Source organism: Babylonia areolata, chromosome 33 (assembly GCF_041734735.1).
Source record: "Babylonia areolata isolate BAREFJ2019XMU chromosome 33, ASM4173473v1, whole genome shotgun sequence".
Taxonomy (NCBI): domain Eukaryota; kingdom Metazoa; phylum Mollusca; class Gastropoda; order Neogastropoda; family Buccinidae; genus Babylonia; species Babylonia areolata.
The window spans coordinates 13,371,540-13,397,339 of NC_134908.1; the positions used below are offsets into that span (position 1 = coordinate 13,371,540).

General features: G+C 44.4%; 1 protein-coding gene across 5 annotated transcripts in view; it reads left to right on the forward strand.

Moving 5' to 3' along the window:
* The window catches only part of LOC143277261 (uncharacterized), a 214,330-nt gene that overhangs the window by 29,170 nt on the left and 159,360 nt on the right, over positions 1-25,800 (forward strand). For 2 of the 5 annotated variants that reach the window (XM_076582039.1, XM_076582040.1), the window contains exon 1: positions 19,555-19,712. The exons of 2 other annotated variants lie outside the window; for them this stretch is intronic. In XM_076582039.1, the coding sequence (XP_076438154.1) occupies positions 19,678-19,712 (35 nt within the window). In that variant the 5' untranslated portion in view covers positions 19,555-19,677. Of the gene's footprint in view, positions 1-19,554; positions 19,713-25,800 lie in introns of those variants that run through there. One more of the 5 variants, XM_076582043.1, reaches the window with a different exon arrangement.

A 25,800-nucleotide genomic window follows, 5' to 3' on the forward strand; every position in this document is an offset into this window, starting at 1 on the left:
ATCATTGTGAGCTGTTCAACTGCGCGCGCGCGCGCGTGTTCATGCGTGTGAGTGATAAGTATGTTCATATAGTACGTCTATTTGTTTAGCAATCAAGATTGAGAGGTTTAGATACTATTATTTGTATTATTGTATGGAATGATTATTATTTTCTGAATGCCATTGTTATTGTTGTTATTATTATTATCATTATTATTATTAATAGTAGTAGTAGTAGTAGCTTTTTTTCTTTTTTTTCTTTTTTAAAGTATTAGTACTATTTTGGTATGAAAACACCGTCATCATCATCAAAATTACGTTTTTTTTTCAGTTTCTTTTTCTTTTGTTTGTTATTAAGACTTCAACATAAACCTGACTCTAAAGTCTAGTGGTTAAAAAGACACCCAAACCGCTGAACTACACGGAGCACTTTACCAACGACTCACCACACCCTTCCTCACTCTTCCCCCGTCATCTCCCCCTAGCTCCCCCCAGCTCCCCCTTCTCCCTCTCCGCTATACACACCTATCCATCCCCGACCCCTCCAAACACAGTCACACAACCACCCCTCTAACATCACCTGTGTGGTTTGTTGGCACACATCACGGTGTGCAGTGGTTTTCTCCACGTGAACATGATTCTCCCATGAGACGACATGTAAGGGCCTCTTATTCCTTTTCTTCTCCAAAAAACACGCCTCGCTGATTTATGGTTTGCTTAGTCACAGGCGCTGGAAGTTTCTACGAAGAGTAATTTATTGAATTTATCCGTCCTGTGTAGCTTTTGTCAGAATCTCGGATTGTAGTTGTTTATTATTTGCCAGAAATCTGCTGTTATTTCGGAACCAGTTTATACTGGTCAGTTCTCTGTTTCAAGAATACGGTAATACGTGGCAAAGTAGTCAGCATTACCGGACTGATGGCCGAGAAGACGCAGGTTCGAACTCCACGAGAGGCATAATAGATAATGATATTGTCTGATTTATAGGCTCGTGACCGGCTCCTACAGAGTTAGCTCTATGGTTCACATGGGAACACTGGGACACACAGTCCACAGCCATCACCACAGGTGCAGTTCATAGAGTATTGCTTAATTTTCATGACCAGAACCGCAGGTGTCTGTGTATCGCGGGCCTGGTTGACGCCAAGATATATATGTTATGAAAGGGAGTGAAAGGTACAGCTTTGTCACGTAGTCCCAAACTTTGGACCCGCGGAGAAGCATCGTCACCACCCTTATCATCATCCTTCATTACTAATGTAATCAATCCAAAGTCTGTGGCCTGTTCTCATGGTGACGAATGTTTCGATCTCCACTCCCATTCCAAGCTTTGGTGAGGCCCTGTCAAAGTCTTCGGTGTGTGCTGATTCACAGGGACTGTGGTTGGAGGGACACTGTGGCGTCTGGCGACACGAATGTTGAACAGAACTCACCACCAGCATGGGAATGGAGAGGAAACCGAAACTGAGGTCACCATGAGAGCAGGACAAGAAGGAATACGGAATCTGGGGCTTTTGGGAGGGAGGGAGGGGGGGGGGGCTCACATGAGCCTGTGATAACCAGGATTCTGTGTCCTTGTGTCTCTGTATATATATTTATATTCATATGTGTATTTGCCTGTCCCTGGTCAACTTTGATAAACTGATTTTCTCCGGAAAGACTTTGACAATACCAGATTTGGATTGAACACAACGAAAAGAACTCTTTCCACTCGTTCCAGTTTTAGGTTGTAATATTGACGGTTGATGGTGAACGTTTTATGTCAGTATCCAGTTTATTTTGTTAAGTCTACGAATCCTCAAGTTTGCTTTGTTATCGGTTGTTTGGACAACTTTTGACCGGAGAATGGGACGCTCTCTTACCAAGAGCAAGACCTAAAAAGTAACTGTATGTCACAGGGGAGGGGAGAGAGGAAAGCTCGATTAACGTGCCTGTTCATGTTTATCAAGTGAGGGCTGTCTACGTTTATCGTGAACGTTTCTAATCATGTCATATTCAGTGCCAGGTGTTCACACACACACACACACACACACACACACACATTTACTCGTACTCTAAAGGATTGGTTCCCCTTTCGTACACATTCATCATTTTTAGTGTGAGGTAGATATATATGTGGGTGGTGCATGCTTTTTGTGCTTAGTCTTCTGATGACATTCTCATGGCATGTTTTGAAGCCGCAATGTTTCTTCTTGAGTAAGCATCCCTTGGGATTTAACTGGCTAATGCGGGAAGTAGGGAGAGAGAGAGAGAGAGAGGGGTGAGAGAGAGAGAGAGAGATGTGGAAGGAATAGACACACTGATACTGACACTGATTTTATTGCCATTGGCAAAGATACCCTTTTGGCAAGGGGGTTACAAAACATAGTGGCTATAATTTAAGCATTGACCAAAATTGTTTGGCTGAAATAGAAACACGTATCCAAAAGCAAACAATCAATAATGAACCAAGATATGCTCATCCACACTCACACACGCTGACGCACAACCACTCATACATTCACACTCATCTACACCAACATACATTTATCATCACGCACTCTCCTCCCCTACCACCCTCCCCATTGTAGCTTTCGAGACGACCATCTGGCTACTGACTAAATCAAGCAAACTTTAACCCCTTATTCCACACTACTGTCCACTGGTAACCGAGGGGAAAACTAAATACTGGTATTCTTTCTACGAAAATCGCTAGCTTCTGAAATGAATTTTGAGAAAGAAATAATTGCTTCACCACGTTCATTTGAGAGTATTGCTATAAGATCTCTTCTTTGTGCAGCCGGTTCACTGAATAATTTGTATCCTCTGCGAATATCTACATACGGTGGGCAGTCAAAAACAAAACGCATTTCGTCCTCAGTACTGTTTGTCCCTGCACACATTGAACACCTGTTATCGTTGGTTGCTTCTAACCATTTTCTATTAGCATTTTAGCCAAAGGTTCTGGTTCGGAATCTAGCGAGGTTGTATCTGTGCCACTTATATGTAACAATAACAGTTATTTCTCTTCCTCCAATGCACTTTCAAATGATAGGAACCAGACGTATTTATCATTTCCATCCATGCCAGCATGCCAGTTTTGTCTATAACAACATATTAAACGTCAAATAAAGGCAGTTTTAAAACACTGTGGTCAGTCTTGATAATGTTGTTGAAGTTGGAAATGGACTGGGTGTGTCTTAATTCATATGGCAAGGAGTGATTACTCCACTACCGTGTGAAATGAAAATTCGTTTGTTTCGTTTCGTTTCGTTTTACACACACACACACACACACACACACACACACACACACACACACACACACACACTCTCTCTCTCTCTCTCTCTCTCTCTGTCTCTCTGTATACCACACTATGTATGTATGAATTATGTGTGTGTGGAAGTGGGTGGGGAGTGTGGGGGGGTATGGTTTCTTTCTTCGCAAGGCGAGCTATTCGATTGACAAAATAAGATAGAAATCATTAAACAAACGAAGCGACGTTTCAGTATTGCTGTGTTTTGTCTACCAACAATAATAGCACAGCAACAGGAAAAAAATATCGAAACCTGTTAATTGCGAATCCTCTTCATCTCTCTCTTCTCTTCTCTCTCTCTCTCTCTCTGTGTTTGTGTGTTTGTGTGTGTGTGTGTGTGTGTGTTCTCGTTGATTTTACTTGTTGGCTCACTTGTGTATAAAAAAAAAAGATCCTGTGCCATTTTATGGCAATAAGGGCAGTGAATTCATACAGTGTGTTGAGGGCTCTGCATAGGAAGGCGGGGCCCAGTCCTCTCCTTCCTGCTGCTTTAAACTTTACCGGCCGAAGTAAAGTACTTGGGTGGAGTGAAGAAAATTGGAATAAAGTGCCTTTTCCAAGGACACTTTACCATACTGAAACCCGGCTTCGACTGTGGTCATTAGTGAACACTGGGTCAGAAGTCTAACAGATTCTGCCACAGTAGTGTCACCGTCAGTGTCATCGTCCGATTCAGTTGCTTCTGTCTGCTGGCATCATGAGTGTAGAAAAACCCCGAAAACCTCAACCATCTATTCAACACAGCCATTTCACCCACTCTAGGAAGACATTGTCAGGAATGGCCAGAGGGCAAAACTGAGGCGGAAGTGAAGCTACTCATAGAAGAAAACAGTAAAGAAGAGGACATCATCATATACACAGATGGCTCAGTCACCAAAGACCAATCCGGTTGGGGATTCACTGCGAAACAAAATGGAAAAACAGTTAGGGAAGAGAATGCTGCCTACAAAGTCACAACCTCCAGCCTAACGATGGAAGTTGAAGCTGTGACACATGCCCTCCAGTGGCTATCGTCCATCCTTACGCCCGGAAACCAACATTCCATGATTCTAACAGACTCAATGAACCTCATACAGAAAATTGAAAACGGAATGGGAAGCCCAGAGTGGCATAATTCTTTCTGTTTTTACATTAAGAATACTAGTTATTACCTGCAGTGTGTGGATGTATGTATGAAACGATGTATGTGATATTTTTTACATTTGTATCTTCGTAATATTTGTTGGGGCTGTTGTTGGCTTTTACAGTTATGGTCCCCATGTTGTTTACTTGTCTATGTTGTGATAATGCACCTGACCAAATTTCTCCAGTTGGAGATAATAAAGTTATTCTTATCTTATCTTATCTTATCTTATCTTATAAGGCAATGCGCAACTTTCAGATTAAAAAACACATGGTCATACTGCCCGGGACATGCAGGTGTTAATGCTACGTTCACACTAGGCTGTAACCACGATCTAACCAAATGGTTACATCGCTCTCTAACTCATTGGAACCACGAATTTTTGGTTGCAGTGGGTTCCCATCGGTTAGACGATTTTTCGGGAAGACCCGATTTTTGGTTAGATAGGTGGTTAGATGGCCCCCAAAAATATGACTCGGGAGATAAAAATTTTTCGAGGTTACATCGCCCGATCAAGTTATAAACGGTTACAAAGGCATTCACACTAGTCCCCGTCGGTTCCAGTGAGTTAGAGCAGAAAATAGAGGCGGAGCCGAGTTTGAAAAAAACTCCGACGTCAAAACAAAATAGCATGCCTTGCACGCACGCTGCGTGCGGTATGCAAATTGTCTGGCCCGACACATCTAACCGACTGCAAGTGATTGCAACCTTCTTTGCATGGTTGGGGTCAGTTATAGTGAGTTACATCGACGCGTGTTGTAACTTGATCAGTTACAGTGTGAATGTATTTAAGCTGGCTGACTGTCATTTTTTTCGTTCTTCTTGCTGCGTCTACACGAATCCACGACACACGAGACTGATTTTTCGACATGTCGTCTTCTGACTCTGATGTTGCTGCTTCCGACCTGTCCCTGGCTGCACGTGAGCAGGATGAGTGACTACAGGAGCCCCCATCCACCCCACCTGCCTGTGAGACTACCGCCGGTGCTGGCAAGGGCAAAGGCAAGGGGAAGGGCAAGAGAGGCAAGAAGGCAGTGGAGGCTGGTGGAGATGCACAACCTCAAGACCCCCCACCTCATGGAAACCCACGGGAACCACAGAAAACAAAAGTATACCCCAATCTGTACATGACGCCTCAGCCACAGCACCCCTGTAACTTGGCTTGCAACTTGTTCAAGTTAGAACGAAGTTACAACGGTAGTTAGATGCCACCAGTCTAACTTCAGCGCAAAACAAAACCCAGCCAGCGAGCGAGAACTGCTGCTCTCAGTCAAAAAACGCGCGGGAAAAGGGGCGGAGCCTAATAGTTGGACAGTGGTCAGACGCTTTCCGTTCACACATGCTGTATGAAAAATCTAGAGTTTGTCTCATGGTAGTTACATCCCTCAATGTAACCATTTGGTTAGATCGTGGTTACAGCCTAGTGTGAACGTACCCTAGGGAAATGAGCGAGCTGACAGACTTGCTGGTAACGCAACACCAACGAGCGGCCTACATCTAGGAAAATCGGAAATCCTCAGAAAAGTCAAAGAATATCAAAAAGAACAGGTACAAGGCCATCACACCATCGATCGCCTCAAAGAAATAAAAGCAGAGAGAGGGAGTGGCCGTAAGTCTAACACGAAAGGTAGAGCACGATGCTTTGCAAATCAAACAAATATCGGCATCATTTCCAAACCAACATTTCGCAAATTTCTTCAAAACGGAACAGAGTCTCTGTGGGCTTTTCCAAATACAATAGACTGAGCAACACACTAGACGCCACGTTCTTGGCATCAAAGATCTTTTCCCATCCCTCTTGCGGCCAATCAGTGGCAGCCTCTGTGCGTGTGTGTATGTGTGTGTTTGTGTGCATGTGTGGATCTGTATTTTTGAGTGCGTTTGTGCATGCGCGAGAGTGTAAGTGTACACAAGTACAAGTGTCAGTAGAGTTCTGTGCACATGCGTGCGTGCGTGCGTGCGTGTGTGTGTGTGTGTGTGTGTGTGAGGTGGGGGTGCGGGGGGAGGTGGGGTAGAGGATGAGGTATGTGAGTGTATGCATGCCTACACTGTGGGAGCAACAGGATATTGGAACGTATATATATATATATATATATCTGTGTGTGGAGATATGGGCATATGTGTGTGTGCTTGTACAAGTAAGTGTTCATCTGTGTGTGTGTGTGTGTGTGTGTGTGTGCCGTGGAAGCTGCGATACGTAGACTAGAAATGAGTGGGTGGAGGAGGGGGGTAGAGGAGGTGCAGGGTAATGTGTGTGTGTGTGTGTGTGTTGGAGCTCATGTACGTTTATATGTATTTAACTGTGCTTTCATATCTGTGAAACTGCATGTTCCGTGCATATCTGTTATGCATGTGTGGGTGTATATGTAAATGTGTGTTTTCATGTTTTACATCTATTTGCTTATTTATCATCATTGTTATCTCATTTATTTATTTATTTATTTATTTATTATTGTTATTGATTTATTATTATTATTATTATTACTACTACCTTTTTTTAACATTATAGTTATTATTTTTTTATTTTTTTATTTGTGTAAGCTTATCTATTATTTATTCACCTTTTTTTTCCTGAAGGCCTGACTAGGCGCGTTGGGTTACGCTGCTGGTCAGGCATCTGCTTGGCAGATGTGGTGTAGCGTATATGGATATGTCCGAACGCAGTGACGCCTCCTTGAGCTACTGAAACTGAAACTGAACTGAGTGTAGGCAGCTGTACCTGTGTCAGTGCCAGTCGTCTTGTCACGGGGAAGAGGTTAATCTTTCTGCCAGACAATAGTTTGCTGTAGGCGCCATGTTCCATGTCAGACTCACCAGAAGCACATTGTTGAGGACGGATACAGTGTCTTGGATAGGGCACATGGGGGTGGGATATGTCTTTATATGAAAACGGCTTGTCAAAGATCGTCGTTCCTTTTGCATGTTTACCGTTACTGTTATCAATTGAGGAAGGTGGCAGAATGGTTAAGACGCTCAGCTGCCAATACAGAGAGTCCGTGAGGGTGTGGGTTCGAATCCCGCTCTCGCCCTTTCTCCTAAGTTTGACTGGAAAATCAAACTGAGCGTCTAGTCTTTCGGATGAGACGATAAACCGAGGTCCCGTGTGCAGCACGCACTTGGCGCACTGAAAAAGAACCCATGGCAACGAGAGTGTTGTCCTCTGGCGAAATTACGTAAAATGAAATCCACTTTCATAGGTACACAAATATATGTAAGCATGCACTCAAAGCCTGACTAAGCGCGTTGGGTTATGCTGCTGGTCAGGCATTTGCTCAACAGATGTGGTGTAGCGTGTATGGATTTGTCCGAACGCAGTGACGCCTCCTTGAGAAAGTGAAACTGAAACTATCAATTGAGGACTGGGGACGCTGAAACGTTGAGATATGAAGGTCCCGGTGTGAGGCAAATGGAAGCGCTATCATTTGTGATACGGAAAAAAACCCAACTCAGCCAGTCTTAAATGGCCCAGAAGGAAAACCTCCTGACTATAACTGACGTGGTGCCCTCTCACAGGGTAAAACTGAAAGGTTTTGTGAGACTTATCATGTAAGCAGAAACTTGACCCCAGTTCTCTCTTATAAGGCACGAGGAAATAACTACAGGTCCACGAAAGTGGGCATCAAACCCACGAGACTAGTTAATTTATCATTCTGAAAGCCAGGATATCATGTTTGAAGACTGGCCCAGTAGGTCGCTTCATCGCATACTCACCGTAAATGTTTGCTCGCGCCCTCCATTGGATAGAAATGCAAACTAAGGCCAAAGAACGCAAGTCTCGTTTAACCTTTCAATTAAACTTAAGCGTTTGGTATATTAGCGTTTTGTGTCATCGTTAGGATGAAGGTGGCAGAATGGTTGAAATGCTCGTCAGCCAGTTCAGAGTCCGTGAGGGTCTGGGATCGAATTCCGCTTGAACACTTTCTCCCAAGTTTGACTGGAAAATCGAACTGAGCGTCTAGTCGTTCGGATGAGACGATAAATCGAGGTCCCGTGCGCAGCACACATTTGGCGCACTGAAAAAGAACCCATGACAACGGGAGTGTTTTTCTCTGGCAAAATTCTGTAGCAGAAATCCTCTCGGATAGGTACACAGACACACACACACACACAACACACACGCACACACATATATATATATGCGTGTACTCAAGGCCTGACTAAGCGCGGTGGGTTATGGTGTTAGTCAGGCATCTGCCTAGCAGATACAGTGCAGCGTATATGGATTTGTCCGAGCGCAGTGAACGCTTGAGAAACTGAAATTGGTATCATATACTGTACCATGTCAAACTGACGCAAATTAGGCCTGTCGGTTTGCTCTGTTTGGCCAAAATTCGCGCGGAAACTTAAGCGTTTGAGTAGCCGAAGTAGCGTTTGGTTAAGCGGCGGATTTGATAACTATATAGATAGAAAAGAAATTCTGGACAGACCGCTCAGAATGACAATGACGACGTGTTTGTTGCACCCCCCACCCACCCCCCGTTTTCTTTTCTCCATTTCTCACCATTCCATCGACTTCCTGATGCAGTCTTTCTCCCCCACCCCCACCCCATCTCGCTGCCCGCTTCGTCCCCCACCGTGTGTCAGGCATGGTACACAAGAAGACGTCATGAGTCCCAAGTGTTTGCCCTCACAGGTATCTCCAGAGCAGCCGTTAACACTCCACTGCTGCCTCTAGCTCACTCTATAGGGGACTATTCACGCACAGTGATTGCAACCTTTGGTAATGTGTGTGTGTGTGTGTGCGTGTGTGTGTGTGTGTGTGTGTGTGTGTGTATCATAACCCAACCTGAACAATAGGAACACTAGACCGGAGGAGATAGCGGAGTGGGATGGGTGTTGGTGTGAACTGAATGCAGACAGTGGGGCATTGCGCAGTGGAGAGCATCAAACGGTCAGTTATTACCCGATTAAACATCTTTTTCTTTTTTCTCATCCTCGCTCTCTTGAATAGTGTGTGCATGCTCATTAAAAGTTACAAAGGTGCTGTTTCGATACAAAACAAAGAAACAAAAAACGTATGAAGAGGTGATGCTAGTTTTTGCAATAACAAATCGATGCTCGTGTGTGCTCATTTGGGCACTGCCTGCTTTCCCCTCAGCGTGCAGACTGGGAATAGAGGATCTCTCGGTGTGCAGACAGGGAATAGAGGATCTCTCAGCTTGCTGACAGGGGATAGAGGATCTCTCAGCGTGCAGACAGGGGATAGAGGATCTCTCAGCGTGCAGACAGGAAATAGAGGATCTCTCGGCGTGCTGACAGAGAAGAGAGTGATCTCTCGACGTGCACACAAGGAACAGAGGATCTCTCGGCGTGCAGACAGGGAAGATGGATCTCTCGGCGTGCTGACAGGGAATAGAGCATCTCTCGGCATGCTGACAGGGAATAGAGGATCTCTCGGTGTGCTGACAGGGAATAGAGGATCTCTCGGTGTGCTGACAGGGAATAGAGGATCTCTCGGCATGCTGACAGGGAACAGAGGATCTCTCGGTGTGCTGACAGGGAACAGAGGATCTCTCGGCGTGCTGACAGGGAATAGAGGATCTCTCGGTGTGCTGGCAGGGAATAGAGGTTATCTCGGCGTGCTGACAGGGAAGAGGGATCTCTCGGCGTGCTGACAGGGAATAGATGATCTCTCGGTGTGCTGACAGGGAATAGAGGATCTCTCGGTGTGCTGGCAGGGAATAGAGGTTATCTCGGCGTGCTGACAGGGAAGAGGGATCTCTCGGCGTGCTGACAGGGAATAGAGGATCTCTCGGTGTGCTGACAGGGAATAGAGGATCTCTCGGCGTGCTGACAGGGAAGAGGGATCTCTCGGCGTGCTGACAGGGAATAGAGGATCTCTCGGTGTGCTGACAGGGAAGAGGGATCTCTCGGGATGCTGACAAGGAAGAGGGATCTCTTAGGGCCAAGTTGTACAGGTCACCACCACCAAAGCCTGACAGCCACTGGCCGCTGACCATCACGTTGTCTTGAAGAGTTTCCTCTTCACTCCATTATACTGGGTCACAAAAGAAATAGGTAAATGACTGAATGAATCTGATAATTGCAACAATTAAAAAAAAAAAAAATCGTAATGATGGTGATGATGCTGTTGACAGTAATTAGAGTATAAACAGGACATCAAAAGTACTCAGTGTTTCGATGTTGGTTTTGTTACCTACCTCAGGTGATATGGTTGACGTGGATTACCTGCCACCCCCAAAGCAGTATTGACCCGCCCCACCCCCCCACCCCCACCTGTTTCAGTATTCTGATGAAAAAAAAGAAGAAAAAAAGTGAGCTGCCGGGCAGACACAGACAGCGAGGAATGTGCTATGTGCCTTGTTGCCAACTGGAGCTGGGGAGAAGGGGTGGAGAATGGGGGGTTGGGAGCCCAGGGGAGTCGCCGTGCAGTGCTGCACACTTGTTGATATCAACGCCAGCCGCTCCTTGGCTGGGGACTTGTACATCGTGCATGGGGTGTGTGTGTGTGTGTGTGTTCTTCAAAAGTGGTATTAGATTGTGTGTGCGTATAGTTCGTCAAAATTCGATTGTATGTGTGTGAGTGTATGCGCGCGCGTGCGCGCGTTAGAGTGGAAAGGGTTCGGAGAGAACGAGAGTTGAGACAATTATGAAGAGGATGTTTTACCTCTACATTTAAATACAACACAGACTTTCGTGTAGCTATAATGTATTTATCTATGTATTTTCATATAATGAAATATGTGTTGCATTCTAATGTTTCATGATTTGTGGTCATAGTGAATGTTACAGTAGACATGCTTAACTAATTTTTGTATCAGAAAATAAAACTCACCTTCAAAACGGTTTTTAAACACCAAAATATTAGGTTCCTTGAAAACCATTGCTGAGCCGCGTGTAATAAGTGGCCGATTGAAGGAGACTACGAACATTGTAATGCAAATTTGTAAATTTCATTGTATTTATTTTTGTTTGTTATATTAGACTTTTATGCAGTTTGTCATGTGAAGATACTATAGTAATTTATGGTGATATGACAGTAAAGTGTAATTAACTTCCTGTTTTTTTCCGAATTTAATGGGTAAGGAGTCGTACTGGGCGCGTGCACACAGTTTATATGTTGGTGTGTGTGTGTGTGTGTGTGTGTTCGTGGTCATTGATTTTCTGACGAACCAAAAAAGAAACGAACCAAGTGATCGTGCCTAAGTGACACTTTATAAAAAAACAACAACAATAACTAAGATATGGAGAGGCGAGGACAGATGGTGGCGGGTGGGTGGCAGGAGAGGGGGCAGAGAAAGAGTGTGGAGATACTCTACTTCGTGAACAGCGATGCTCTGTGCATGTTTCGATAGGTAGAGATATGTATGCCTTTCTGGTATCTGGGCATGTATGAACATTCAACATTTACTGAAAGCAAACGTACTGACATTGATTTGAAAACATATTGACAAGGCCAGATAGTGGATTTCGCGATTGCTATACAGCCTTTTACAAGAACAGAGATAAGCACAAATGTGGTGCTATCGTTCTGACAAGAAATTATTTTGTTCAGTACGCTACCTTATTCGGAGAAGAGAGATTTAAGTGTAAAATTGACTGTTGTGTATTATAAATCACATTGAAAACCACAACCTTTTTCACCACCTGCGTTTTCGGTTTCGTTTTTATATTTTTAAACCAGCAGGAATCACACATGGGCCATGATTAATTTGGATGGCAGTTTCTGATAATTAATGTTTGAGACGTTATATTGGTGTGATTTTGTTTCACACGCAAACACATACACACGCACACTTGCGCGCGCGCGCAGAGAGAGAGAGAGAGAGAGAGAGAGAGAGAGATATGTCATCAGTATGTTCCAGGGAAAGCAAAACAAGCGGATGACGAAAGCCACATTGTTGTCACTATCAAATATTCCTTGTGACCCCGGTACACTTGGTAATAAAGACATGTTTTATTATATTCTAAATCCACGTAAAATTGCAACGAATATTACAATGACTACTTCCATCACCAATATATTATTTGTTTAACTGCTATTGTCGCCATCATGAGAAACAGTAACAACAGATTCACTGTGAGGCATATAAAGATTAACGCCCTCATTGTTATGCCAACAGTCGTTTCTATATAATTATGTGTCATTTATGGTTGGTAAGATTGAAGATAGATTTATGGAGAACTTATTTGAAAATAGGTAGATAACTGCCTGTTTGTACGTGTGTAGGGGGTGAGCTCCACATCGAGAGAGAGAGAAAGAGAGAGATTAAACAAGTATTTGTTACTCTAAGGAAGAGAAAACCATTCACTTTCAAACCGTTGCTGTTTGTTTTCCCATCATGTAGCATACAGGGTTCAGCGTTAACAGCGATGGTTTGGAATTGGGACATCCCCATGTTCCCTCAGTTCTGTATTCCACCAAATTTACGTTTTCTGGATCTGTGTTCTTTCGTGTCAGTGTTCTTTCAGGTCTACTCTGTGTGTGTGTGTGTGTGTGCGCGCGCACACACACACACAATGTGTGGGAATATCGACCTGGGGAAACTTAGACATGCTCCCGTTCAGAATTGTGTGCCTTTGCTTTCCCAAGGCTGACACAGAGTACAGTACATGTTCAAGGTTCGTCGGATCTTACTCTGTGCCTCATTATCCCCACCACGTCTCTCTGTCTTCCACACCCCCTTTCTCTCTCTCTCCTCTCTGTCTGTCTCTTTCTGTGCCTCATTATTTTCATAAGAGCTAATTCAGCACTGACTCGATTGAAGTTGTGTCTTTGTTTCGAGGAGCACCGCACCTGTTTACCGCCTTGTAGTTTGTAATTTCCACACGTGGCTTGGACGAGCGGGTATGCTGCGTGTGTTTTTAAAATCCGTTCTTTTAACGTTGGTTTTCTACAAGGTCACGAAGTTAACAGTTTTAGAGAGAGAGAGAGAGAGAGTGAGTGAGCGTGTGTGTGAGTGTGTGTGTGTGTGTGTGTGTGTGTGCGCGCGCGCGCGCGCGTGCGTACAGTATATGTATGTGTGTGTGTATGTATGTGTGTGTCTGTCTGTCTGTGTGTGCGCGAGATCACAGTGCGCTTGTATAGTAAGCGTATACTTTAGTGCGTGTGTGCACCGAGAGAGAGAGAGAGAGAGGGACAGATGGAAAGGGAAGGGAAGTGAAAGGAAGTTCTGGAACACATTTAGTTCCAACGGGTGTTTTTCACCGCGACGGGTAAGTGCTTCGGCCACGTTTCTTCCTGCTGACAGAGTTGTGTGGAAATGATCTGCACGTGCAGCCTGCAGACAGACACGTCAGGCACACACGCGCCTTCATTTCGGGGTCTTCCGACACGCGCCACCTCTACAACCTCATACCAGCCGACTTCCTCCTGAGCGCTTCCGTTGTCAGGGAACACCAAACTGCTTCCACCTGTTATCTGTGGCCCGGTTTTATTGTTAAAATGTTATTAGAACCAACCAACCAACCAACCAAACAAAGACTGACGGACTGAATGGTAGATGAAAACGAGACTAGGAAGTTTTGTTCTTTATTTGTTGAAGATTTCACACACACACACACACACATCCATTCACGCACGCACTCAGACATACAGAGACGCACACAGAGACACGTTGATACACACTGACATACACACACACACACACACACACACACACACACACACACACAGATGTGCGCATTTTTGTGTGTGTGTATGTTCATGAATTATTGTTAGCATTTTATATCTGTGTAGGGTTATGAATGGAAGTTGTCATTTAGTGGTTAAATGCATGTTTTGAATACTGATTTTTTACATTGTACAGCGCAGTTGAGCATGTTTTACATGAAAGACGCATTATATTATTATTACTCTTTTTTTTCTTTGTTTTCCTTTTTAGTTATTTCTTTGTATCGCGGGGGCGTCTTTCACTGTTGTGAACAACACCCATGGACTTCCTTTATTTATGCGCTAGAAAATGAATCAGTTCTGTAGCTCAATTGTTCTCGTGCATACAATGGATAAGGTGCCATTTGCGGCCCATGAGATGGGGACAAGACAGGGCGAGCTGGCATTTGCCACAATTGTGTTGTATTATATTCTGAGCTATTACAATGTGAGGTGTTGTGTGAGGCATTATATTGTGTGGTGTTGTATTGCACGGTATTGTTGTCACAGCGGATTTCCCTGTGTGAAAATCGGGATGCTCTCGCTATAGGGAGTGCGTGTCCTCAGCGCAGCGCCACTCCCCCACCTTTTATTTATTATCGTTTTTCTAATCTGGAAGTGTATTTGTCATACAATCAAGGTTGATTTTTACTACAACCGTTTGCCTGCTGACAGCTTTCTTTTTGTCGTTGGTTCTTTTTCGTGCGTTGAAAGGGACTGGGAGTACAAACTGCCGCTCATTGCTGGAACCGAACCTGTGGACACTCGCTTCATGATCGGCAGGCGCTGTACTACCGGCCTACATAATCGTGGCCTCACGCCGTGTAGTGTGTGCTGGACGATCGACCCCCGAAAATCTGAGTCTTGAAGTTGAATTGCCGTTAAGGAAAAGGAATTTGTAACGGGATAGTTGGAGGGAAACCATAGAAGCACACACTGAGAAAGGTGTCATTTGAAGGTTCTGAGAGGTCATGCTTGTTAGGGAGGGCTACCTCTTTCTTGTCACACGTTTTCAAGCTCTGGGTTTCGTTCTGACAGAATAGTTGACTGTGTGGGTGAGGAAAGAAAGGCTGGGGTGGGGGCAAAGGAATGGGGGTGGGAGTGGGGGGAAGGCGTGGCTCATGCTTGTTGATAAGGTCTACGTCATCTCAGTTCTGATTGTTATCGTATGACCTGCCACGTTCGATTATATTAAAACTTTTCCCGAAAAAATGTGAAAGTAGATTGTGTTTTGGCTGCGTCTGATAAGTCAGGCTGCTTTGTCTCTCCTTGTTTCTCTGTCTCGCTTCCTCTTTGTCTGTTTGTCTCCCTTTCTCCGTCTCTCCCTCTCTCTTAATCTGTTTTAGCCATGCAGTGTTGTAAATGACTATTCATGTTCCCAAATGAAATCAAATTATGGTGCTTAGAGCCTCGCCGACCACCATGATTTACGCAATGTGCTGTTTTGATGAAATATGTACTTTTTGGCTCACATGTGTGTTTAAACATAACGTGAATCTATGAAATAACAAGATGTTTCGCGCGCGCGCGCGCGCGCGCGCGCGCGTGTGTGTGTGTGTGTAGCATGCACGTGCGATTGTTCGTGATGATTTATTGAAAGGAAGCGAATGCGTCCGTTAAATTTTATTAAGAAGGATTTGTGCATTGTGCTAATCACGTAGTGCATTATGTCCGTCCACAATTGACCATCAGAACCAGTAGATCTTTCATTTTGCCGAGAACGTTGCCATAGAAGCGCAGATAAATTTGCTTGAAATACGCATGTCGAAGAGTTTTTTGTTTTTGTTTTCCTGGTGTCAGTTTCCGGTCGTTTAAAAAAATTCCAAAATCATTTTGAGAGGTAAATCGCAGCATGCGTTTTCACGGATTCTGACAAGGAGCTGACATTTTCCGGCGTTCATGTCGAAAATATTCAGCAAAGAGAGGTTCGAACTGGCTTGAATATTTCAGTCAGTCACTTTAGAGGTGTACACACCTCAGGTTACTTTGACAAAAGTCACGGAGAAGATATGATCGAAATTCATGTAAGATCTTCCCAACATAATTTGACGAAAAAGAGGGACTTTTTCGGAGTGATTATCGTATACATTATAGCCGAATGTGATGATTTCTTTGGAAAGTTTTTGACAGATCTATATTATTATCGTAAAACAATCAAATGCCGATCGACGGATGCGAGATGCTGAACATAAAATTGTTCTATGTCCAGCAAGCAACATTCGGTTCGACAAACACTCTTTCTTGTGGTGAGCTCCGGCGTTTTCCGTTTGTTTTTGTTCAACAGAAACCACACGTGCACCATGCATACTTTGTCTCTTGTTTCTTTTCTTCTTCTTTCTTGTTCTTCTCTCTTTATCATGTTTTATTTTATTCTTCTGTTGTTGTTTTTTTCACCCCTTTTCTAAAAAAACAAAAAGAAAACATTTTTGCTTACTCTATCATCCTCACAAACCGTTCATTCACTTGAGTGAAATTTTTCGCTGTTTCTATCAGTCTCCCTCTCACCCCTGCCTCTCTTTTTGTGTCCTTGCCTCCTTATTTCTGTCTTTTCCCATCTGTCTCGCTGTCTGCCTGCCTCTCTTTCGCACACTCCCACCGTCTCCCTGTCTTTCAGTGTCTATTTCACATACATCAACCCACCTCCAATCCCTAACCTCACCCCACTACATACACTGAAGAGAGACAGACAGGCAAACAGAGATTTTATTTATTTTATTTTTTAAGCGTGTTGAAATGGAACCCCACATAGATGATCAGTTTTCACAATACAGACGACGTAGACTGCTCGAGGCGAATTGGTCGCATGGTAAAAACAAATGTTCATGAAAAGGTATGACATGGGAACATTGTTAAACGGGCGTGATGGCATAGTGGTTATCTCAGTCTGAAGGGTCCTGGGTTTGAATTCCATTTACCCCTGGTGGAGTAATGGTGGATATTTTCTCCTATCTCTCTGGTCAGTATACATAGGTGCAGACCTGGTTGTGCCTGATCTCATCTCCTTCCTGTGTATACACACATGCAGGATATCAGACGCGCACGCTGTTGATCCCGTAATACGTGTCAGGATCCGACGAGTCATGGAAAAACGAACATACCCGTCATGCACTCTCCCCGAAATCGAAGTATGGCTGCCTATACATAGCCTGCATAACGGTAATACACGTAAAATTTCGCCCGAGATAGGAGTGAACATGAGAGCTGCAGCAAACGAACACCAAAGAAGTATATTCTGTATTTTCTCAGTAAGGGATGCCCCATCACATGTGCAGAAAGACACCGATGTACAAGTTTGGGAAGAGTGAGTCATGAACTACTAGGATGCTGTTTCCCGAGAATCAGGGTGAGTCCTCTGCCACACCAGGGAACGATACACGTCATGGTGAAGATTTCTTGCACGCCTACTTCATGGGCCGGGTATAGCACTTCGTCCGTGTAGTGTATGTCGGTACTTATTCAACAACATAGAGTCTAGCTGAGTGCGGTACTCCGCTCTGGGTGTAGACTCACCGCGCTTTACAATAAAACGGTAAAAGATATGTGGCCTCATGGCGACCTTAACATCGTTATACCTGCGTTGAAACTGCGACAGACGAACCCGGGTGTGGCTGTGTATAGGTGACTCGGAATGAGTGGTGTGGGAGTGATGCCACTGAAACTACGATGCACATGATGGGGTAGCGAACACACACACACACACACACACACACACACACACACACACACACACACACACACATACACACGAAAGAATGATGATAACTATATGATGGGCAAAAGAGACAAAATAAATATCACACGGTAAAGTGACTAGTTTGTCCGTACTCTCGCCAAGCAAACCTCCGAAAGCTGGAAAACAGGATTGATACCCAGCATACATAGGCATCAGGCATGATCTTTCGTCACTCACATTTCACATGATAAATAATGACCACACACGTAAACACCAAGTAAAAACTGTGGTCAATAAAGATACACTGAAAAAGTCGAGTCAAAGCTAGTCCGGAAGTGATTAAAGTGGATCTGTGTGCGTTAAAAGAAGGGAGAAAGAAAGAAAAGGGCTGTGGGTGATGGGGATAAGTTGGGTTGTGTGGTTGAAACAGGTGTGGTTTAATTGCTTTCTTGGACGTTGTTACCCATTAAATGTGGCGAAGTTGGTGATGTGTTCCTCTGTATTAAGGCGGTGTAGGAAAAGGTTTTTGTTCTGGTTAGTAGTTTGCAGAGAGAGAGGTCACATGCACCCACACCACACACACGCACGCGCATGCGCGCGCGCACACACACACACTCTAGTACATACGGACAAACACATGAATACACACCCCCGCATGCAACCGCATGGGCACCCACCCACACAGATATACACAAATATGTGCGTGCGCGCGTGTGTATATGTGTGTGCGCTCGCGCGCACATATTTGTGTAGATCTGTGTGGGTGGGTGCCCATATAGTTGCATACGGGTGTGTGTATACATGTGTTTGTCTGTGTGTACTAGAGTGTGTGTGTACATGTGACCTCTCTATGCAAACTACAAACCAGAACAAATTTTTTTTTCCTTCACCGCCCCAATACACATACACATACACGCGCGCACGCACACAAGCACAACTCATTTTCACACATAACATACTTGCCTGACAAGCAAGAGAGGGTCCAGAAACAGTGAGTTACAGAAAAGAAGAATTTTTTTTTTCTCTCTCTCTGTATGTGAGCGCGCGCGCCTTTTTGAAGCGGCATAACCGTGTCAAGACTTTACCATGTTTATGCAACTGTCATCAGTAAGATTTATGCGGGGCCTAAATTTGATATTGTGTTGGGATTTAAATGGGTGGTGCATTGTGTCTGACCAATTGAAGATGTGTACGCCAGTCAGCCTGTATGTTCGTGCTGTCTGTCGGTCATACTTGTGTTATACGAGGAATATTGTTGGGGACGATTTATTTGTCTAAAAAATAAAACAAAACTGCAGGCATATTCGGAATATGGTTTACAGTTTTATTAATTTTGATATACAATGTATAAAAAAACCAGAACAAACAAAACTTCACTCCTCCGCCCACAACCCCCACTCCCTAAAATATCCCTAAGATGGATCTGACTTGGGTGTAATTTCAGAGTTGTGCGTCTTCTCAGTAATCATATTTTCAGAGCAATATTCACATTGCGAGAAGCAGCAGAACGTTCTTGGGAAGATACGGGAAGCTGCTTGGATAGGTATAGTCGTAGAGATAAGACATTACCGTGTTGAAATCTATCAGATATTTTATCACACTTCCTTCATTCCAGGGAGAATATTGGTTTCAGCACACACACACACACACACACACACACACGCGCGCGCGCGCGCGCGCACAACTCATTCATACAACATACTTGCCTGACAAGCAACCACATGTACACAGACACCCACACACACTTATATTACTCACAGTTCAAATTATTAATAAAAACGGAACGCCAGACATCTGAGGCATGTCCATACAATTCCTGAAGTCACGGGGCATTTCCGGACGTGGCCATATAAAAGTCTTTCGTCATTCACGCTCAACACTGAAACAGAGACACCCACCGACCGGGAGGACTGATGGTGTGGGTGTTGGTTTGTGGCACTGTGTGAAGGCACTGTCTGGAGGTAGAGGCAGCCCAAGCTGTGGCCCGAATTCCCATGGTCGTTGTAAAAATGGAGAGCGTCGGTAGCAGGTGAGAAGCAAAACTACTTTAAAAACGAACTTTGTGGGCGGGAACAGGAATATCAGTTATACACAAACCGATGCAAAGCAATTTGACGCGTTTCGACATTTATGTCCTTGTTTTCTTCTAACTCGTTTTTCGTCTATTAATTTATTTATATTTCCCCTGATTGTAGTTTGAGTTTGATTCTTTTCCTGTGTCCATGTTTTCTTTTTGTCAACTTTTTGATAGATTTATTTATTATCATTTTTTAAAATTTCAACGCGTTTATACATATTTTTTATGCCGAATGGCTGGGTGGGAAAACGCTTGTCTCATTTCCAAGGTTACACACATTTCACAAACCACACCACACCACACCACACCGCCAAATCATACCACACCACACCTGCCCACACCACACCACACCACACCGCCTAAACACTACACCACACCACACCACACCACACCGCACCACACCGCCTAAACACTACACCACACCACACCACACCACACCGCCAAATCACACCACATCACACCCTACACCACACCACACCACACCACCAAAACACTACACCACACCACACCACACCACACCACACCGCCTAATCACACCACATCACACCCTACACCACACCACACCGCCAAAACACTACACCACACCACACCACACCACACCACACCACACTGCCAAATCACACCCTACACCACACCACACCACACCGCCAAAACACTACACCACACCACACCACCCCACCACACCAAATCACACCACACCACACCACACCTGCCCACACCACACCTCACCACACCACACCACACCACACCACGCCACACCGCCAAATCACACCACACTACGCCACGCAACGCCTCACCACACCTGCCCACACCACACCACACCTGCCCACACCACACTTCACCACACCACACCACACCTGCCCACACCACACCTGACCACACCACACCTCACCGCACCACACCACACCTCACCACGCCACGCCACGCCACGCCACGCCACGCCACCAAATCACAACACACCATCAAATCACACTACACCACACCAAACTACACCGGATCACACCACACTTACCAACACCACATCACGGAATCATGGCACACCATCAAATCACACCACACCTGCCCACACCACACCACCATATCATACCACACCTGCTCACACCACACCTGCCCACACCACACCATCAAATCACACCACACCTGCCCATACCACACCATCATATCACACCACACCTGCCCACACCACACCATCAGATCATACCACACCTGCTCACACCACACCTGCCCACACCACACCATCAGATCACACCACACCTGCCCATACCACACCATCATATCACACCACACCTGCCCACACCACACCATCATATCACACCACACCTGCCCATACCACACCATCATATCACACCACACCTGCCCACACCACACCATCAGATCACACCACACCTGCCCACACCACACCATCAGATCACACCACACCTGCCCACACCACACCTGCCCATACCACACCATCATATCATACCACACCTGCCCATACCACGCCACGCCACGCCACGCCACGCCACGCCACCAAATCACAACACACCATCAAATCACACTACACCACACCAAACTACACCGGATCACACCACACTTACCAACACCACATCACGGAATCATGGCACACCATCAAATCACACCACACCTGCCCACACCACACCATCATATCATACCACACCTGCCCATACCACACCATCATATCACACCACACCTGCCCACACCACACCATCAGATCACACCACACCTGCCCACACCACACCATCAGATCACACCACACCTGCCCACACCACACCATCATATCACACCACACCTGCCTACACCACACCATCATATCATACCACACCTGCCCACACCACACCATCATATCACACCACACCTGCCCACACCACACCATCATATCATACCACACCTGCCCACAGCACACCATCATATCACACCACACCTGCCCACACCACACCATCAGATCACACCACACCTGCCCACACCACACCATCAGATCACACCACACCTGCCCACACCACACCTGCCCATACCACACCATCATATCATACCACACCTGCCCATACCACACCATCATATCACACCACACCTGCCCATACCACACCATCATATCATACCACACCTGCCCTACCACACCATCATATCACACCACACCTGCCCACACCACACCATCAAATCACACCACACCTGCCCACACCACACCATCATATCACACCACACCTGCCCACACCACACCTGCCCATACCACACCATCATATCACACCACACCTGCCCACACCACACCATCAGATCACACCACACCTGCCCACACCACACCATCATATCACACCACACCTGCCCACACCACACCTGCCCATACCACACCATCATATCATACCACACCTGCCCATACCACACCATCATATCACACCACACCTGCCCATACCACACCATCATATCATACCACACCTGCCCACACCACACCATCAGATCACACCACACGTGCCTACACCACACCATCATATCACACCACACCTGCCCACACCACACCATCATATCATACCACACCTGCCCACACCACACCATCATATCACACCACACCTGCCTACACCACACCATCAAATCATACCACACCTGCCCATACCACACCATCAGATCACACCACACCTGCCTACACCACACCATCAGATCACACCACACCTGCCCATACCACACCATCAGATCACACCACACCTGCCCACACCACACCATCAGATCACACCACACCTGCCCACACCACACCTGCTCACACCACACCATCAGATCACACCACACCTGCCCATACCACACCATCAAATCACACCACACCTGCCCACACCACACCATCAAATCATACCACACCTGCCCATACCACACCATCAGATCATCCCACACCACAGCTCCACACACGATGGATGGTATTTTCTCAGGGTGAGAAGTGAACTCACCATGTTTGTTATGTGGTATCACATACAGCTAGCTTTTCTTCCCTTACCAGCCCGTTCCCTCCCGTCCTCCAGTTTTCCTTTGTTCAATTTATGTGGAATTTTGGGAAACATTATTCTCTGTTCTTTTCTTCTTCCTTCCTTTCGTTATTTCTTTCTTTTTACAAACCTCACTCCTCATCTTACTTTTGAGTGTATCTTTTGTCTTTTCTTCTCATTCAGGAACGGTTCTGGAATCGTTCTCATCATATTAGCTTGTCGTACCCAGTCTGTCCTTGGCTATGAAAAATCTGCTCCATATGTGTTGAAGCAAGGGGTGCCATAAGGTTCAGTCTTGGGACGGTTTTATTTACTTTGTATACACAGCCCCTCAGCTCTGTCATTCGTCAGTCAGGTCATTCATGTCGTTTCTTTGCTGTTGATTCCCAGCTTTACAACTCTACTTTTCCCTCAGACTCTGCCACTTTTGCTAATAGTTTGAAAAATTGCAATTTTGGCTGGGACATACCATTCTCCCAGTCTGTTTGAAACATTGGCATATACTCAGATAAAACACTCTCCCTGGATGCACACTTCACCTGTGCCGCACTCTTTGTCAGTTACGTAGATAAGGCAAAATTCGCTCATTCCTTTCCACTTCTGCTGCCAACAAACTCGCTGTTTCTTTCATACTACCTGGATTAGTTTATTGTAACTCTCTCTTAGCAGGCCTTCCTAATAACAAACTGAATAACTTCAACGCATTCAGAATCATGCAGGTCGACTCGCGCTCCGTAAAAACAGGCACAAGAGTGCAGTGTCACTGCTCAGAACACTTCACTGGCTCCCTGTGAAAGCTAAAATCCAGTACAAGATTGCTTGTCTTTGCTTTCCATGTCTGTATCACAGTAATATGCCGCCATATCTTTCTGATCTCCACATACCAGAGGTGCTTTCTCGCACGCTGTGCCTCATTTGTCGCAATGAAAATCCCCAGCTGATCAATAACTGTAGTTTATTTACTGAAACATTGATTTTTCAAACGTATCTTCAAGCTGTTCAAGATCCACATGTGCCCTGAAACAGCCATTCATGTATTTAGTGAGAGGCCAGTGGTAGGCCTGCTGCAGCCTGTATAATGTAAATCATCTGTCGATTTTATTAAACATTTTATGAAAACAAATCTGGATATGTGTTTTTTGTTTGTTTGTTTGTTTGTTTGTGTGTGTGTGTGTGTGTGTGTGTGTGTGTGTATACTGAAGTGGTCCTTAACTTTTTATGAACTATGTATATCAGTAATAAACTGAGAATAACAAAACAACAACGCTTATAGTTTCTTAATGGCATTACCCTTTTTTTAAAAAAAAGCGGTCTACTGTGATTATCACCATGCCAGTAGACCATAGGCGTTTCAAAAACATGTGTATAGCAAACGTCAAAAAAAAAAAAAAAAAAAAAAAAAATGCTGATAGATCATAGGTCTTTTAAAAAGAATACAAAGACCACAGTAGATAACAATATCAAAACTATACATGAAAATGCTAACAGACCACAGACGTTTTAAAATCATTGTAAATAACAAAAATCGAGAGTAACTACATGCTAACAAACCTTTGGCGTTTTAAAACAAAGTAAATAAACCAGAAGAATAAACTTGATGAATACCTTGTGTGTGTTGGAGCTCATGTACGTTTATATGTATTTAACTGTGCTTTCATATCTGTGAAACTGCATGTTTGGTGCATATCTGTTATGCATGTGTGGGTGTATGTGTGAATGTGTGTCTTCATGTTTTACATTTATTTGCTTATTTATCAACATTGCTGTCTTATTTATTTATTTATTTATTTTTTTAATTATCATTACTACTACCTTTTTATATTATAATTATTATTTATTTATTTATTTATTTATGTAAGCTTATCTATTATTTATTCACCTTTTTTTTCTCAAGGCCTGACTAAGCGCGTTGGGTTACGCTGCTGGTCAGGCATCTGCTTGGCAGATGTGGTGTAGCGTATATGGATTTGTCCGAACGCAGTGACGCCTCCTTGAGCTACTGAAACTGAAACTGAAACTGATGAATTCTTACAAAGATTAAGCATGGATAATGCTGAACACTTGTTCATTTTCTTTTTTCTCTCTGTTTCTCTTTCATCGTCTGCCGCCCGACCCCCTCCCCCACCCTCCCCTCCACCCCCATATCCCCTCATCTCCATCTTCTCTCTGTGTGTCTCTCTCACTCTATCTGTCAGTCTGTCTGTCTTCCCATATTTATGTCTATGTTATTCTCAGACATAAGTGTGGATTGACTTCACTGTACTATATTGGATGGCGGATGCTGACATTGCTATGTGTATGATGGAAACTACATTTCTCTCTGTCTCACCGGCTGTCCTTTTCTTTCACCGTGTCTCGGATTCTGCCTGCATGCCTGCCTGTCTCTAAAATCTATGTCGATTTTCTCTCTTTCTCTGTCATAGTCACACACACATACACACACACACACACACACACACACACACACACACACACACACACATACACACACACACTCTCTCTCTCTCTCTCTCTCTCTCTCTTTGTCACAGATAATTGATAATTTTCAGGGGATATATGTATTTTTTAATATATGTAGTAGACCGTACAGCCGCATTTTAAACGTGCGAAATCGATTGAATATACACCGTCAAACAGGTTTTACGGAGAAATACAACACAATTGATATTGTCTTTCACATTATTCGCCATTCTTCTTCTGTTTGCTGATGATGTTGTTTTGCTTTCTGTCATTGGATTGAAGAATCAGTTTAATCGCTATGTGCGACACAGTTGGTTTTATGGCTAACTTTGATAAATCGAACGTTTTACATTTAGAAATGGTAGTTATATCTCCAAACAAACAAAAAAGAAAAAAAGAAGAAATAAAGAAGTTTTTGTGGCCAGCCCAAGCTGGCAGTTATTAACATGTATAAATATTTAGGAATTATAATGTTTATTATGACTTTCCGTCAAGCACACTTTAAATGACACGGCCATTCGAGCAGAGAAAGGATTCATTAGGATGTTAATTTTTTGTGGTCATTTACATTAAGAGAAAAATCACCTGCTATCTTTTTCAAACACTGATGATCAGATTCA